The sequence below is a fragment of the Vombatus ursinus genome, unplaced genomic scaffold, assembly GCF_900497805.2.
Source record: "Vombatus ursinus unplaced genomic scaffold, bare-nosed wombat genome assembly UNPS02010304.1, whole genome shotgun sequence".
Taxonomy (NCBI): Eukaryota; Metazoa; Chordata; class Mammalia; order Diprotodontia; family Vombatidae; genus Vombatus; species Vombatus ursinus.
The window spans coordinates 4,280,984-4,299,089 of record NW_020950082.1 but is presented as its reverse complement, the minus strand read 5'-3'; the positions used below and the strand labels follow the sequence as shown (position 1 = coordinate 4,299,089).

The window sequence follows — 18,106 nt, the reverse complement described above, 5'->3', positions numbered from 1 at the left end:
AACTCTTCAAGGCTTTATTTGCAGAGCGGCTGTTGATCTGTATTAGATGTATAAATGTTCTTTTTGGAAGTCAGCTGTCAATGAAATTGAAGGCTCTTTTCTAGTCTGATGGAAATTAAAAAAAAAACCTTCTAAGTTGATGTGGTCTTGAGGTTTGGGGTCCTGGAATCCCAAAATCACAATGCCCGGGTCCTACCCCAAAGAATTCGACACAATCCTTCTTTCTGCCAAAAACAAGGTTTATTGAAGACTCACCATATTAGCTGGACTCTTAAGGAATCTGAGCATCTATGGGCAATACATTGGCTAGATTCTAAGAATCAGAGTCCTTTAATGGAGACAAGATGGACTTTACAGAAAGATTGTGGGAGGGATCTAGGAGTGGCCAAGTAGTCCATGAGGTAATAGAATTACCAAGGGGTGGGAAGTGGCCTGGGACCATAGGGATGTAAGACTATGGAAGGGAGATTGGGTGTAGCCGTGATGAAAGGCCAGTTAAAAGGATTATAGCCTCAGGCAAACGCAGGAGATCTGGTCATGTGGGAAAATCCAGGGTTTTTCCTTTCTGGGGCCCAGATCCCAACCCCATCATTAAGTAATATTCAAAACTCACAAATTAAAACATTAAAGAACTCTACATATAGACTATGAGAGAACATCCTTAGGTACACATCCTTAAGCAGAAATTCCGCCAGCTCAACAATTCTAACGACGGTCAAGCGCTGGGTCCCCTCTTTAAAAGGAGAGCTCACGGCGACGGGATGGGGGGCAGGCGGGCTAGTGCGAGGATAAGTGCGGCTGCTTGGGGTGGGGGGAGCCCAGAACCAGGCAGGAAGACAAGGCTCTCCCCGCAGCCCGCAAAGCCCTGAGACCTTGCAAGACTCCGAAGTGAGAGGAAGGAAATTATGCCCGGGCCTGAAAAAGGTAGCAGAGCAACTTCACGTCTCGTCTGGGGAGGCGAATGGAGACAACCTCCTGAACTCGGCCTCACCCCGGAACTGAAGCTGCCTCTGCTCTCACAGGAGAAGGAACCCCGACTAAACCCCGCGGCACATGCGCCGAGCGAACCGGCGCTACCACTGCGTGGAAGGGGAGGGTAAGCGAGGCGAACCTGCGGTCTCGAATATACCAAAACACGAAGCGGGAGGGAGGGAAGAGGGGGATCTTTTCTACTATTAACAAGGGTGGGGCCGACCGTACTAGAAGAGTCCAGGGTGGGAGGATCACCCCAAATCAGATCCAGCCCCGCCCTTTCACTTCCCAGCCCCTCCCTCCGGAGGCTTAGTCTGTGAAGGTCCCGCCACCTTTCAACCCTCTTTCCCACACTTCCCCCCCTTCTCCGATTTACTTTAGCTAGACCCCGGAAACGTAGAGCTCCACCTTCCCCGGCAGGAAGAGGGGCGGGCCGACGGAGCATGTGCGTCCGGGAGCTTGCGCATGCGCTATGACCGGCCGCAGGCATCTCGTGTTTCCGATCGCGGGTAGCGGAGTCGTGCGGTATTTTAGATCCCGCTGCGTCTGCGCCTGCGCTGAAGGCCCCTTATTCCCCCACCTCCACTCCCCCTCCCTTCCCCCACGAGGCAGGCGCCCCTCCCCCACTCCTTCACCGTTTCACCCCCTCCCCCCGCCCTATCTCTAGACCTTGCCCCCAGCGGGGGTTCTGGAGCGGGACCATGTTCACCAGCACCGGATCTAGTGGGCTCTGTGAGTACCAGCCGCGCCCCCCTGGCCCCGCCCCGGAGGAGGCTCGGGGTGGGCGGTGGGGAAGGGGAAGTGGGTGTGTGGTTTGGGGGGGTGGGACGGGCGGAGAGTTTTAGCACCCCGGTAACACTCCTCCACGGGGACTGGGGGCGGGGCGGGAGGGGGTAGTCCTGGCGGGCACCGGGGTGGGCGTGACTGCCCCGCTCCAGTCCTTGGCTCGGAAATAGCCGGGGCTCGGAGCCGGAATCCTCCAGTGTCCCCCGCTTTCTCTCCCGCCGCTGGCCCAGCCCCTGACCGCGACCCTTGCCGTGAGCCGTCGCTGCCCAGCGCCCTGGGGGGGGGCGCATTCACGTGCGGCCCCGCTGGCCTGGGGTCGGTGGGTGGGGCTGGGCTGGCCGCGTGAGCTGGGGAGAGCATCCCCGCCCCTCGTTGGCGTGCCCACCTGTGCTCTCCCCAGCACCTGTCCCCTACCAGGCTGCACAGGTGAGGTGGGAAGCCTGCCGACTTGGGAGACCCCCACTGAGTGTTGGCGCCACCCTTTTTTTCACCACGCTGACTTTTTGTCCTAAGGACCAAGAGATGACTTCCTTCTCTGGTTCAGGCATGGTTCCACAGCTATATCTTCTCCCTCCCACTCCTCTTTACCACGCTCTTTGCTTTTTGTGTACTTAGATTAAAAGCTGACATTTTCCTTTTAGTGAGGGGAGGGTTTTGGACACTTCTCCGGAGATGGCAAACTGATTTTTGCTTCTAAAGTATGGTACTGTAGATTTTCACTTGAATGAATGCTGGTAGTTGTCAGCAGGTAGAGGGCAGAGGAGGACAGCTTTTTAACAATTGCAAGTATGTATACAGGGCTTACCCTTAATTTGCAGAGCTAGATGCATGGATTCTCCAGAGGTATATTGTTTGTTAAATAAACTCTTATTAACCTTTGACATCATAATAATAGCTAGCATTTATATGATAATGATATAATAATACACTCTGAGGACCATGGGATTTTTCCATCTGACTTGCAACCGAAATGTGGTCTTTTCCATTACAATGTGAGCTTCTTGCGAGCAGGGACTGTCTGATTTTTCTGTGTATCCCCAGAATTTAGTAGTGCTTTGTGCATAGTAAATGCTTAATAAATACTTCATTTATTTATATGATGCTTTAGGTTTTCCAATAAAAAATAATAGCATTTAAGTAACTATTTTAAGATTTGCAGAAATAATAGTTAAAATTATATAGTGCTTTAAGGTTTTTTCATGTCATCTCATATGATCCCCATTTCTCTATTACTTCTTTATTACTGTTCAGGGTATCACCATCCTACCAGTTACTCAGGTACACAACCTAGGTAATTATCCTCGAGTTCCTTACTCTCTCATCCTTGCACCATCAAATCTGTTGCCAAGGCTGGTCAATTTTACCTTCTTAACACTTTCCACTTACTCGTCCTACCTTCTCATACCACCACAACTCTGGTGTGGGTCCTTATCACCTCATGCCTGGACTCTTGCAATAGTCTCCTTGTTGGCCGGTCTGTTGCAAGTGCCTCCCCGTTCCAATCCATTGTTCACTAAGCTGTCAAAAGTAATCTTCCTAAAGGGCAGGTCTAAGGGGCAGCTAGGTGGCGCAGTGGATAGAGCACTGGCCCTGAAGTCAGGAGGACCTGAGTTCAAATTCGGCCTCAGACCAAACACTTAACACTTACTTGCTGTGTGACCTTGGGCAAGTCACTTAACTCCAATTGCCCCCCCCAAATTACATAATTATAGCCATAGCTATACTTAAATAATTGAAAAAAGAATCTGTCATCCCTAAAGGGCAGGTCTGGCCACGTCACCCTCCTTTACTTAGTAAATAAACTCCATTGGCTCCCTGTAACCTCCAGGATCAAATATAAAAACCTCTGGTGTTCAAAGCCCTTTATAACCTAGCACTGACTGCCTCCCCCAACCTTTCCAGTTTTCTTACCCCTTACATCCTTCTGCCATATGCGCTATGATCCAGTGACACCAGCCACCTGGATGTTTCTTGAACAAGACATTCCTTCTTCTTACTTCAGGCATTTTCAGTGGCTGTCCTCCCTGTGTGGAAGTCTCTCCCTCTGCATTTCTACCTACTGGCCTCCCTGGCTTCCTTCAGGTCCCAGCTAAAATCTCACCGTCTGTTGGAAGCCTTTCTTCCTTATTTCTAGTGCCTTCCTATTGTTAATTAATTCCAGTTTATCCTGCATATAACTCATTTGTACATGGGTTTTTCGTGTTGTCTTCCCCATTATACTATATCATTATACTTCCTTATTATACGTTATACTTGACAGATTGTCTTTTGCCTTTCTTTTGCCTTTCAGAACAGGCCTGACACACAGTAACTGGTGTTTAATAAATGTTCATTGACTTATTGATTGTGATAACCTTATGTGATGGTGCCATAGACAAGAGCTGCAAAACCCCAGCAAGTATGGATTGTGATCTTTAACAATGAAAATGTCCATATTGATAAGATGAAGCATCTATTTGAGCAAGAATGTAGAAACTGTTACAGTTCTACATCGTGACAGTTTGTCCCACCTACTCCCATTTTATATTTTTCCATATGCTCTAGAATGCTACTTCCACTAAAGTTTTATACTCCAGTGGCTATCTTGTCAGATTATAGAGATGACCCTGGTTCCTTGAGTACTTCAGTGGAGCACATACTTTCCAGGAGGAGCTTAATATATGTTGATTGACTATCATTTCGAAAAGGTGGCCAGGATACTAAACAGGGAGAGACTCCCACATGGTTGGCTACCAGGTGATTAATTTGTTTAGCCATAGCAACCCATGAAGATTCTTTTTATGTTGAAGAGAAAATCAATTATCTTCATGGGTGGAGGAAGGAGTACCCACATCAATAAGTCCGGGATCCTTAAGTTAATTTTCATGCCATGTACATTTAATGACTTCATTTCTGGAATTCATGTTAGAACTGCATTATACAAATTAAATAATGTTTTCCATTCCTTATAATAAAATGATCTTTTTTCTAATAGTTTTAGAGCCTAATGTTTAGAGTATTCCCATTGTTGAGGTGTTATGTTGTCATTTCAAAAGAATTCAGACTCAGACTGTCTCCAAATCAAGTAAAACCATTTATTCGGGGTAATGCACCCAGTGGGCTCTTCTGTTTAGGCAGGCAACTGGGGTGAAAGTAGGTTCTCTTATAGAGCAAGGTTGCCTAGGACTGGCTGATGGAAAAAGTGTTAATTAGCTCTATGGTTACTATGGGGTAAGCAATGGCAGGTACTTTGAAGGCATTAAGTTGGGAAAGTCCCTCTGTGGTTGGTAATTAGGGGCTAGGGTGTGATTGGTTAATTCACGGGCATCAGGGGTCTCATCTGGATAAAAGTTGTTGTCAAGGACATTACTGGATACAAGTTGTTGTCAAGACATTCCTCATCACCATTTATATGTCTATATCTATACCTATCTATTTTTTTTGGTGGGGGGGGCTAGGCAATGGGGTTAAGTGACTTGCCCAGGGTCACCCAGCTAGTAAATGTCAAGTGTCTGAAGCCGGATTTGAACTCAGGTCCTCCTAACTCCAGGGTTGGTGCTCTTATCTACTGCTCCACTTAGCTGCTCCCCACCATTAATATTATTATTAATATTACCATCTTTATACGATAGTATTCTGCAAACAAGTTAACCTTCATGTATTACTAATATGATATGTTTAAATAAACTTATTGCTCAAAAACTAGATGTGTTCTCATCACATGTGAATAATCTTTACTGATGTCAGATATTTCAACATTAAAAAAAAAATATGGTTTGGTCAGCAAAGATGGAGGGATGGTTCAAGAGTAGAAGAAAGCCCTTGATAGAATGGAAAGAGTCCTGGATTGGGAGTGAAAATACCTGAGTTTAAATCCCAGCTCACTTGCTATCTGCATAAGCTTCACCAAATCACTTAACCTTTGGGGTCTCATTTTCTTCATCTGTAACATGAGACAATTGGACTAGATAACTTTTAAATTTTATGATCCTGTAGAAATTTAAAATGTCATCTTTATCACTGACTCATTATGATGCTAAGAAAATCACCAAGTTACCTTGGTGGCCAGTTTCATGTACAATATTAACTTTTCTATATCTATTCTGTTTACTATTTTTCTTTTATTTACATTCAATTATCAATCAGTTAACACTTATTAAACACTATTGTGTACCAGGCACTGTGCTAAGCTCCAGGAAGACAAAAAGAGCAAAAGACAGTCCCTGCCCTCAAGAAACTTACAGTTTAATGGAGGAGACAACATGCAAACCAATATATGCAAAGCAAGTCATGTACAGATTAAATAGGACATAATGAACAGGGAAGGCACAAGAATCAAGAGGGTAGAAAGTAGGATTTTAGTTGGGCCTTAAGGGAAGCTGAGGAAATCAGTAGGCAGATTTGAGGAGGGAGACCATTCCAGGCATTGAGAATAGCTAGAGAAAATGCTCAGGCCCAGAAATGGAGTATCTTGTTCATGAAATATCCAGGGAGGCCAGTGTCACTGGATTGATGTGAATGTGTCAGGAGGGGAGGTAAGGCCTAAGGAGACTGGAAAGGTAGGAAGGGGCTAGATTATGAAGGATTTTGAATACTAAACAGAACATTTTCTATTTGATCCTAGAAGGAATGGGGAGCCAGTGAAATTTATTGAGTAGGGGAGGGAAATGGTCAGGTCTGTGTTTTCAGTTTTCTATTTCTGTTCTATGTCTATTTTAGGTATTTCCTATTTACTGTGTGACCCTGTGTGAGTCATTTAACCTCTCCTAGGCTCAATTTCCACAGCTGTAAAATGGAGATACTAATAATACCTACTTCACTGGGTTCTTGTGAGGAAAGATAATGAGTCAGTTTTGGACATTAAGTTATCTTTAGGACATCGAGTTCAAGATATCTATTAGTTGGAGGTGTGAGATTGGAGAGAGGGCTGGATAGATTTGAGAATCATCAGCATAGAGATAATAACTGAATCCATGGGAAATGATAGGATCACCAAGTGAAATAGTATAGAGGGAGAAGGACGGAGAGCTGTGAAGTGCCAAGGGTTTGCTGGGTTTGCTGGATGAAGATCCAGCAGAGGAGACTGAGAGGGAGTGGTCAAAGAGACAGGAGCAGTCCCGGGAGAAAGCGGTGTCCTGAAAACCTAGGAAGGAGAATATTGAGAAGTAGAAGGTGTTTGACGGCGTCAGAGGCTGCAGAGAGGTCGAAAAGGACTTGGATTGAGAAAAGGCCATTGGATTTCAGTTGCAATGATGAGGTCAGAAGCCCGACCATAGAGAGTTAATAAGAGAGTGAGAAGAAAGGGAGTAGGGGCACTTATTTACATAGCTTTTTCCAGGAGTTTAGTTACCGAAGGGAAGAGCCACATGGGACAATAGCTAGGGTGCTGGGTGGATCAAATGAGGGTTCGTTTGTTTTTTTTGAGGATGGGAGAAACTTGGGTATGTTTGTAGGCAGAAGAGAGATTGAAGGTAAGTGACAATGGGTATTATAAATGGGTCAATGTGCTAGACGAGTTGGATCACAAAAATACTTAGAGCAGTTCTTTTTGTGGTGGCAAAGAATTGGAAATTGAGGGGATGCCCATCCTTTGCGGAATGGCTGAACAAGTTGTGGGATGTGAATGTAATGGAATACAAGTGTTCCATGAGAAATGATGAGCAGGCAGATTTCAGAAGAACCTGGAAAGACTTACATGAACTGATGCTGACTGGAATGAGAGAACATTGTACACAGTAACAGCAACATTGTGCAGTGACCAACCTGGATACACTTAGCTCTTCTCAGCAATGCAGTGATCTAACTTCACAGAACAAATCCCCTTAATAAAAGGATTCATTCTGTAAAACTCAAAAGGCCACACCTGAGAAGACCACATGTGGCCTCGAGGCCCCAGGTTCTCAACCCCTGAATTCTAAGACAATTCAACTAAGACTGATAATGGAAAATGTAATCTACATCCAGAGAAAGAACTGTGGATTCTGAATGCAGATCAAAGCACACTATTTTCACTTTTTTTCCCTTTCTCATGGTGTTTCCTTTTTGTTGTGATTCTTTTACAACATGACTAATGTGGAAATATATTTAATATGATTGTACATGTATAATCTATATCATATTGCATGTTGTCTTGGGGAGGGGAGGGAAGGGAGAGGAAAAATTTAGAACTCAAAATCTTACAAAAGTGAATGTTGAAAAATAAAAATAAATCAATTTAAAAAACAAACAAAAAAGAATTGGATCACTTTTGCATGTAGAGGGATTTGCCTTCACTAAGAGAAGGTCTACCTCCCACCTCCCTATGGGAGTCAGGGTTAAGGAGAGTGGTAGAAGGCATCTGGGTGTTGTGAGTTAAGGAGTAGAGAAGAGGAAGCTCTCAGCAAATGGCCTCAGTTTTTTCAATGTAACATGAAGCAAGGTTCTCAGCTAAAAACGTGGAGGGAGAGAAAACCTTGGGATGTTGGGGGAAGCATGAAAAGGTTTGGAAGAGTCACGGTAGAGAGAGGGATAGTGAGTTAATTAGAGAGTTGTAAAAAGACTGCTATGTGGCATTGAGGCCCCAGGTTTTGTAACACGAATTTATAGTAGACGTAGAACGGTTGTGTGATTTTTCTCCCCCTTCATCAGCAACATGTGAGTAGGAGTGAAGGCAGGAGACAGTGGGAGTGATTCAAGGCTGAGGTATGGCAGGTCAAGACTGGTGATACAAGGGGTGAGAGAGAAGAGGACAGTGTAGAGAGATAAGATGGAGAAAGGAGTAGAGTGTAGCTAGTGCCTGGGGTGATGACCTGGAAAAAAGTGAGGGGTCAGGCTGGGAGGTCACTGTGTAGACAAAGAATGAGATTTGGAGTTGTAAAGCAGAAGGAAAGTGGAATGACCATAGACTGATGAGATGAAGGGAATTTCAGAGTTCATTAACATGGGAGTGCAGCATGGATAGCAAGAGCAAGGAATGACTATTTTTGTGTAACTTGGGTGGAGGAAGAGGAGGAGGTCATAGGAAGTGAGTAAGTTAGGGAACTGTGAGATTAAGGTGATTGAGGGAGTATCAGTATGTATGTTAAAGTCCCTTCATACCAGGGCAGGAGTTGGGGAGTAGAGAAAGAATGTGAGCTAGGCACTGAACTTGTTGAGGAAAGGAGAGTGTTCTGAAAGTTGGTAGGCAGTAGTTACCAGAATTTTGATTGGGGAGTAGATGTGGATTGAGTGAATCTCCAAAGGGCAAAGGTTATTGAGGGATGGAGGTAAAGGGAGAGCCTGCAAGTGGCAATGGGGAGCAAAGAATATTCCAACTACCCAGGCTTTACCATTGAGTCAGGGGGAATGAGTGAAACCGCAGCCAGTGTTGGAAAGGGTGGCCAGGGCGACATTGCCATCAGGAGAGAGCAAAAAGTCTCAAAAAGACCCAGAAGATGGAAGGAGTGGGAAAGGAAAAGATTTAAAGCAAATTTGTTGCCTATGGAGCAGTCATCCAGTGGAATGGAATGGATAGCTTTAGGGCATGACTGGTGATGGTGGTAGTTGGGGGTTTGGAGGGAATGGGACTAAGAGTTTGGGAAGTGGGTAACAGATAATGAGGTATAAAGTGCATGAAGAAGGAAAAGTGGTGGGGACAGGTTATGAAGGGCTTTACATGCAAAAAGAAGATGTTATGTTTCATCCTGGAGGTGACGTGGAGCTACAGGACTTTATTGAATAGGGATGTGACATGGTCAGATCTGCACCTTAGTAAGATCACGTTTATGACTTAGTGGAGGATGGACTGGAGTGGGGAGAGGCTTGAGCCCTGAAGACCCATCTGCACGCTCTGGAAATAGTCCAGACATGAGGTGATAGAGAACCTGCACCAGGGTGGTGGCAATGTCAGAAGAGAGAAGGGGGCACATGCAAGAACCTTACAAAAAAAAGTAAGCCAACATGTTTGAAGCCTTCCTCAGTTTCTTCTCACATTACAAGAATATCATTAGAGTGCTTACTGTTCATCTTCCACGCCTTGAATTGGGTGTCCTGTAGACATTTTAAACTTGGTATGTTCGAAACTGAACTTATTTTCCTCTCTCTTCCTGATTTCTCTCTTACTGTCAAGGGCACCACCCAGTTACTCAAGCTGTAAATTTAGTTCTTCTCAATACCTCATTCTCACCCCCATAGCCAGTCTGTTGCTACATCTTGTTGATTTTACCTTTGTAACTTTGGACTTTGAACTGGATTTCCTCCATTACAATAGTGGTCTGGGCATTTATCATCCTTTTACTCTTTACCTAATGTTTGTGATCAGAGAGTTGTTTAACAAGATTATTTTTTTTTAAGTGAGGCAATTGGGGTTAAGTGACTTGCCCAAGGTCACACAGCTAGTATGCGTCAAGTGTGTGGTCTGAGGCCGGATTTGAACTCGGGTCCTCCTGACTTCAGGGCCAGTGCTCTATCCACCGCGCCACCTAGCTGCCCTTAACAAGATTATTACATATCATTCAAGGAATCTTTGTGATTTAGTTTTCTATTAATTCTATCAGCTTCTTGGCTTGTTCTTCATAATTTTGATACAGTTGCATCCATAAGTGGATGGGCAACATCTTGTTGGAAGAGATCTTTAAAGCAGTGTTCTACTCTGCAAAATCAGTTTTTAAAAAATAATACACAATAATTGCAGTGGGCTATTCAACTTTTACTCAATTATCTGAGGATAAAAAGGTGTCCCACTGAAAAATATTGTTTGTGAAAGGCTGCCTATTTCCAACTGATGTGTCCATAGAGGATGCTACCAATGAGTATATATGCATGATTTTTATAAAAATTTGATATAGATGGGTAAGTAGGTGGTAGTTATTTTCTCGATTGCCTTTTTTTTTAAGTATTAGTATTTAAAGTATTAGTAAATTGAGATTGTGATGTCTTCCCTTTCTTTAGATGTCTTGTAAATGATTGCCTAAGTGCCTTCACATATTTCACTTCTACATACACTGGTTCCTACAGACACTTAGTCCAGTTCAGCCGCTTTACCCTTCTTTGTTCCCTTTAATACCATTTATTGTTCCTTTTACAAGCACATCTGGGACTGTGAAGTTTGAGTGTTATTATGGTGGCTCTACTCTGCTTGCTAGTGAGATCAATTTGTTATAAAAATCTTTCTAGAACTTTTTTATTTTTCTGTTCTTTCATTTTATCCTTAATAAGCATTTATTAAGCACCTTGTATGTGCTAAGAACTTTGGTAGGCAGTGAGAATACAAATAATGGAATATTGCTTGCTCAAAAGGAGCTTACAGTCTAATGAGACAACAAGTACATATAATATATACAATAGGTCTTCCGGGTCACATGACAGAAATTTTCTCTGATTCTCACAACTCCAGCCTCTCGAAAACAAATGATTCATCAGAGATAAAGTGCATAAGAGATAATTTCAGTTATCTCCGTGGTCTAGGACACCTAGAATCCAAGGAAGGTAAAAACCAGTCCAACCCATGGGCTTGCGACAGAATGCCATTCCACACTCTTTCCCCCCCAGTCCCTTTCCAGTGCCATGGAGATCCAGCCCCTAAACTGTAGAAATTTGCTGAGGACAAGATAGCCACCATTACAGCAGAGATCTCTGCTGCAGTAGAGCTCAGCAGAAGAGTAGAGGAACAGAGGAAATGGGGCTGGCCTTGTAAGAGAGCTCAACTTTATACCCTGACACCCCAGCAGCAATAGCGGCAGAGGGGCAGTTCTCTGGGCCAGAAAACTGAGGAAGAGAGGAAACAGTGCAGGACATCATGGCTGGGGTGGGGAGAGTGGAGAGTGGGGCTGGAGGGCCCTCCTTTCTAAAAATGTGGCACTCCCTGTGGGGAAAAGGCCAGCATCTAGCTGTGGTTGGTTCTGTCTACTCAAAAGTCAAATTGAGGTAGAAACAAAGGCTGATGATAAACTGCGAATTACTTGGTGTGGAAGGTGACTGAGATGCTTTGGTTTCGGCCCCCAAGGAAACCACCAACAGATAGTAAGCAGTAGGGGGAAATAAGGGAGAAAAAAACCCAAAACACTGAAATTACAAAAGATCTCAGGAGGAAGAAAACTCAGAGACTTTGAGCATAAGCAGATTAACCAACAGGGAGAACATTAACAATAGCAGGAATATATGGCCTCCAGATCTGGTAAACAAATTTGGGCATCCTGTGAGTAAATACTTTAAAACAAAGGAAAATGATTCAGCACCTAATGAGGCAGAGTACCTTGTGAATTTTGAGTAGCTGGAACCACAGTGTGCTCTTCCTGAGTGGTTTAAAAGAGAAATGAGAATTGGAGAGAAGGATTTGTGACGTGCACTGAGGAAGTAACTGACAGACTGGAAAAACTTCAATCTGTGGTGGCCCATTTCGCTAAAGGAACAAAAGAAGGGACAACTGATTGGGAATGCAAAATGACGTTAAGGAAGATCCTGAAGAAGAGAGGCCGAAAGCAATGACGTTTGAAGAAAACATGCTTTCCACACAAGCAAAAACATACATAGAATAGGTATAAAGTGAAGAAATACAAATACGTACCAAGTAATTAAATGCAAAGTACTTTGAGAGTGAAAACACTAGCATTTGGGTGGGATCAGAAAAGGCTACCTGCAGAAGATGCTTCTTGAGCTGTGTCTTGAAGAAACAGACTGTGGAAGTGGAAGATGGAGTGTTGTGTTTGTGGAATGTAGTAGCGCCAGTTTGGCTGATTCTCAGAATGTGGAAGTAATGCCCATTGAGGCTAGAAAGATAACTTGGGGAAAGGTTATGTTGGACTTTTAAAAGCTAAACAGAGGAGCTTATATAGATCCTAGTGACCATTGGAAGAAGCCGCTGGAGTTGTTTGTGTAGGAGTGACATGGTAAGATCTGTGCTTAAGGAAAAGTAATTTGACAGCAGTGTTCAGAGGAGTTAGAATGGAGTGAAGAGATCTTGCTTGGTCTTGCAGCACTTTAATTGAAATAGTTTCTCAGCTTTACGAAGCCTTTTTAATCATAATCTTCCATCATTAGGGTAGTTAGGTGCGGTGCAGGCCCAGAATCAGGAACATCTGAATTCAAATTCAACTTCAGACACTTACTAGTTGTTTGATCTTGGGCAAACCAGTGAATCTCTGTGTGCCTCGATTTCCTCATTTGTAAAATTGGGATAATAACACCTTCCAAGGGCTGTTGTGAGAATCAAATAAGATAATAATTGTAAAGCACTCAGCACAGTACCTAGTACATAGTAAGTGCTTTATAAATGTTAACTATTATATTATTATCATCCTCTTGGTGAGATGTTACCAATGAGTTTATATTATAAATCATTGTTGCCTTTGGCCTGCATCTTTTTCTATCTGAGAAATAAATTAAATTTCTTCTGACTGATGTGCCTTCTAGATTATTTTGGTTTCCTTGTGGCAATTAATTTACATTAGTTAAATTTAGGTATAAGATTACTATAATTGATGTAGATGTCATCTTAATTGCTCATTATCCATTTTCCATTGTTAATAACTTGTCTAAATGGGTCAAAATTGAGTTTCAGTTAGCATGCCATATGTTTTTTTCTCATGATTATTCTTTCTTCTAGTTTTATACTGATTTTGCCCTTGCTTGAGCTATTGAGTGGTCTTGACTATTCCTAGCTGATTCAGGGATAGGACTTCCATATCAATAATGAGTCTTTTTTTCTGCTAAAATATTGATCTCACTTTTTTTTGGTGATACTATTCTGTCATCTCTGTGTCTAGTGCCTGCAGATTCTTTGCTTCAATATAGTATTCATGATACAGAGGGATGAGTCTGTGTAGTCTGAGTTTTGGCTTGCCTTATTAGACCCCGTGCTTTCTGATATATTTTTCACCGTCCTCACTTATTTTTACTTTTGTTGTGAAGTCGCTGAGTATCAAAGTGCACGGCACTAGGACAGCTAAGTGACTCAGTGGATAGAGCACTGGGCCTGGACTTAGGAAAACCTAAGTTCAAATCCAGCCTCAGACACTTACTAGCTGTGTGACTCTGGGCAAGTCACTTAGCCTGTTTGCCTCAGTTTCCTCATCTGTAAAATGGGAATAATAATAACACCTACTCCCAAGGTTGTTGTGAGATAATAATTGTAAAGCTCTTTGCACATAAAAGAACTTTTTAAATGTTAGTTATATGTTGATTTCATTCAGAAAGACTTATCATCAAGTTCTTCATAGAATTCCTTTGTTTTCATTCTCAGCAATAGATATTGGTGCATGAACTGCAATTATTTTTGTTGTGGTCTTTTTGCAAAGACTTATCGTAAACACTGCAATATGAAATCAGTTAATCCATGAAATTATCCTTCTTGTTGTCATCAGGCATACCAACTCCTCCACCTACTGCTTTTGTTGTCCTTTCAAGGAGAATTTGTGAATCGTCCTTTTATTTAGCTACAACTTCCTTCCGCTGGTGAGAATGTCAAGACTGATATGATTCACCTCCTCCAGTATCATGTCCACTCCCTGGTCATCAGGCAGGCATCGTCCTCATATTTATAATACTAACAGCCAAGTTCAAAGTTATAAACAGTTTAAAAACTGCAGTTTTTAATACTTTGTGCCTCTGTGCCATCACTGCACAAGTGAAAGGGAGCTACAGAGGACAGGACTGCAGCATTTTGTATTTTCCTTTGTTTCATGGGTCACCAGGACCAAAGGATTCCTCCCTGAGTGGGCAGCAGGCCGCTGCTGAGCTTCTCACTGCACAGCTGGGCTGCTCCTCAGAAAGCGTGCTGTGGGAGAAATGGCCAGAACTTGTTCTCCTCTGACAAAAAGAGGGCCAATTCCAGCCACCAGGAGGCATTAGAAAAGGATTCAGTGGAAGGTTGTCTTCTTACATTATTACAGTTTTTCAGTAATTGAGTTATAACAGTACTGTGGCAATTGATTTTCATTAGTTAAATTTAGGTTTAAGAATTACATCTAAAATTTATCAAGTAGATTAAAAGTAGTACATATTTAGTACATTTCAATTTAATTCAGCAATCATTTTTTTCATTACCTGTTTTTTGGAAGTTTTTGAGGATACAAAGACCTAATGGTCCCCCTGCTTCCCCATTCAAGGAACTTAAAATCTACTGGTGGCATTCAATATGTATATAGGTGAGTACAAAGTCTATGCAGAATAAAGACAAAATAATTTTGGAGTGGGCCCTACTAACTGGAGAAGGGGAATCAGGAGAAGGTTTTATGTAGAAAGTGCTGATACCTGAGCTGACCCTGGAAGATTGCAAGATTACAAGCATAGAGAAAACATTAAAGACATGAAAGGCAGCGTGGCATGTGCAAAGGGACTGAAGGGAGAGGCAGAATACTAGAACTTAAAATGCGGCATGAGGAGTAATGTGAAACAAGGCCAGAAAAGTTAGCTGGAGCCAGATTATAAGAACTTTAAGTGCCAAGGCAAGTTTGTATTTTATCCAAAAGCAAGGAAAATTGAAAAGCACTTAGCACAGTGCCTGGTACTTAGTAAGCACTACATATATGTTAGTTCTCTTGTTGTTATTGTCATCATCATCATTGTTATCATCATCATCATCATCATCATCATCATCATCTTGGAAGGCAATAGGGATCTGATGCAACTTCTTGAACAGGTGATTCACTTGGTCAGACCTTTGCTTTAAGGAGATTTTAGCAGCTCTGTGTGATGAATGGGTTCGAGATAGGGCAAATTAGAAGTATGGAGACTAGGGGCAGCTAGGTGGCTCAGTGGGTAGAGCACTGGCCCTGAAGTCAGGAGGACCTGAGTTCAAATATGGCCTCAGACCAGACACTTGACACTCGACACTTACTAGCTGTGTGACCCTGGGCAAGTCACTTGACCCCAATTGCCACAAAACAAAAAAAAAAGAAGTATGGAGACTAATTACAATAATTTAGGTGGAGGTGTTGTTGAGATAGAATATTTATATTGATCCATCTTTTAATACTATGTTTCTGTAGAGAGCAGGCAGAACTTCAAATACAGATCATACCAGATGAACCTCATTTCCTTTTTTGACAAGGTTACTAGATTGGTAGATCAGAGAAACAGATGTGCTTTACCTAGATGTTAGGAAAGTATTTGACCAAGTCTATCGTGCTGTTCTCATAGAGGACTGTAGGCAGGTGATTGGTGTTTTAGGGCTTACTGAATGACCAGACCCAAAGACTGTTCATTGAGCTTTATTAAATTTAAAACTACACTAAGAATTTTGGGATACTCTGCATATATTATAGTAAGTATATAAAATGTATACCTAAATATTTATATATGATTATAATATTTGAACAGTAAAGAATATGTAAACCTTTATGAGAGTATATATACATATATAGGCATATATATTATGTTGTTGCAGTAGCTGATTTTTTGCATTTCTCCTTTTAGATACTGCATTGTTTGTTACTTTTTGTTCAGAGGGTGGGAAGTTTTATGGCAGAAAGGTGGGCTAATAGTTTTTTTAGTTTCCACTCAATCACTATTTGGTTTCTTCATGTTTGAACCACTTCCTTCTTCACTGGTTAAGATCATTGACTCACTCTATCATTATGAGTGCATACTAGTAAGGAGTTTAGTGAAACTTTTATTTTTTTAAGTAACCTTTAGAATGTAGTCAACACATTGTACTATATTTCAGCTATTCTTTTATATATGTTATACATGTCTGTATGTGTATTAATTCTCCAAATTAGTTTATTTGAGAACTGCTTAGATTTACATGTCATTAGTATGGATAGATTTATATGTGCCTTATATGTAAAATTTAGTAGGTAGATGAATTACTTTGGCTTAATCACCATGATATTATGCCAATGACAACATCATATGAAACAAAGTTGCCATAGTGTTTTTTACATGTTTCATCCAGCAGCAGCAGGATCAGCTGTGGAAAGGTTTTCTTCTTCCATACAAATAAGGAAATAAATCTTGGAAAATAGAACTATAACATAACTATTTATAAAAAAAACTTAAGAGATTTTGTACATCTGTGTAACCAAGGTATTGAATTGTCTCTCACTGGAAGGTTATATGTGTACAGAGGCAGTGTGGTGTAGTACAAGGAATGCTTGACTTGGAGTCTGGAGAGACCTGGACTGGAATTCTGCCTCTAAAACTTGTATAAAACTTGACTGTGGACAAATCACTTAACTTTTCTGAGCCTCAGTTTCCTCATCTGTAAGATGGGAATAATATTTCCTATAGTACCTATATTTATAGGGATATTATGAGGACTGAATGAAGTAATATGTGCGCCACACACGGCAAACCTTGAAGCACTCTGTAAATGTCATCTATTCCAATAATTCTACTACTACACAAAACATTATTTGATCACAGCCATAGGAAGGAAATGTATTTTTAACTAAACAAGGGATAGGTGCAATTGCAAAAAGAAAAGAAAGATAACAGATTAAATAAAACTGAAAAGTTTCAGTACAAACAAAATTAATGCATCACAGATAAGGAGGAAAGTGATCAAATGGGAAAAATATTTTTGTATCATTTGTCAGGTAAGGGTTTGGTTTCTAAAATATATAGACCCCTAACACACATACATATACGTACATACACACATATATATACACACACACACACACACACATAGACACATATATGCATGTGTGTGTGTGTGTATATATATATGTATATACACATAACACATATGCACAGAGTATCCCAAAAGTCTTAATGTAATTTTAAGCTATTGAAGCATAATTTTTAATAAGTAAAGTTTTAATAGTTTAAAACTGTACTAAAACTGTTGGGACAGGCTATATATATATATACACATACACACACACACACACATATACACTACATATATACATACACACATACACATATATATATGACCAAAAGCCATTTCCCAGTAGATAAATGGCTAAAGGATATGAGCAAACAATTTCCAAAAGGAGAATTGCAAAATATTAACAGCTATATGAAAGAATGTCACAAATCACTAGTAATAGTAGAAATGCAAATCAAAATAACCCTGAGGTTTTACTTCACACTCTGTAAATTGACAAAGATGACAAAAAATTATAATAGCATTGGAAGTGTTGTGGGATGATAGGAACACTAGTACTTTGTTGGTGGAGCTGTGAATCCGTAAAACCATTTTTGGAAAGCAGTTTGTAATTGTATAAATAAAGTGACTGAAAAGTCCATACCTCTTTAACTTAGGGTCCATAGCTAGTCTTATACTCTAAAGAGGTATTTGAAAAGAAAAAAGTTCACAATACAACAAAATATTTATAACAGTGTCTTTTGTGGTAGCAAAGAATTGAAAACAAATTAGATGCTCATCAACTGAAGAATGACTAAACAAATTGTGGTACATGAATGTAATGGAGTATTATTGTGCTATATAAAATGACAGATATGA

General features: G+C 41.4%; 1 protein-coding gene across 2 annotated transcripts in view; it reads left to right on the top strand.

Annotated features, from left to right (window-relative positions):
* Window positions 1–1,454: 1,454 nt before the first annotated feature.
* The window catches only part of UBAC2 (UBA domain containing 2), a 228,026-nt gene continuing 211,374 nt past the window's right edge, over window positions 1,455–18,106 (top strand). The window contains exon 1 of one of the 2 annotated variants that reach the window (XM_027854128.1): window positions 1,455–1,704. In XM_027854128.1, coding sequence (XP_027709929.1) covers window positions 1,674–1,704 — 31 coding nt within the window. In that variant the 5' untranslated portion in view covers window positions 1,455–1,673. Of the gene's footprint in view, window positions 1,705–15,896; window positions 15,956–18,106 lie in introns of those variants that run through there. The other variant, XM_027854129.1, reaches the window with a different exon arrangement.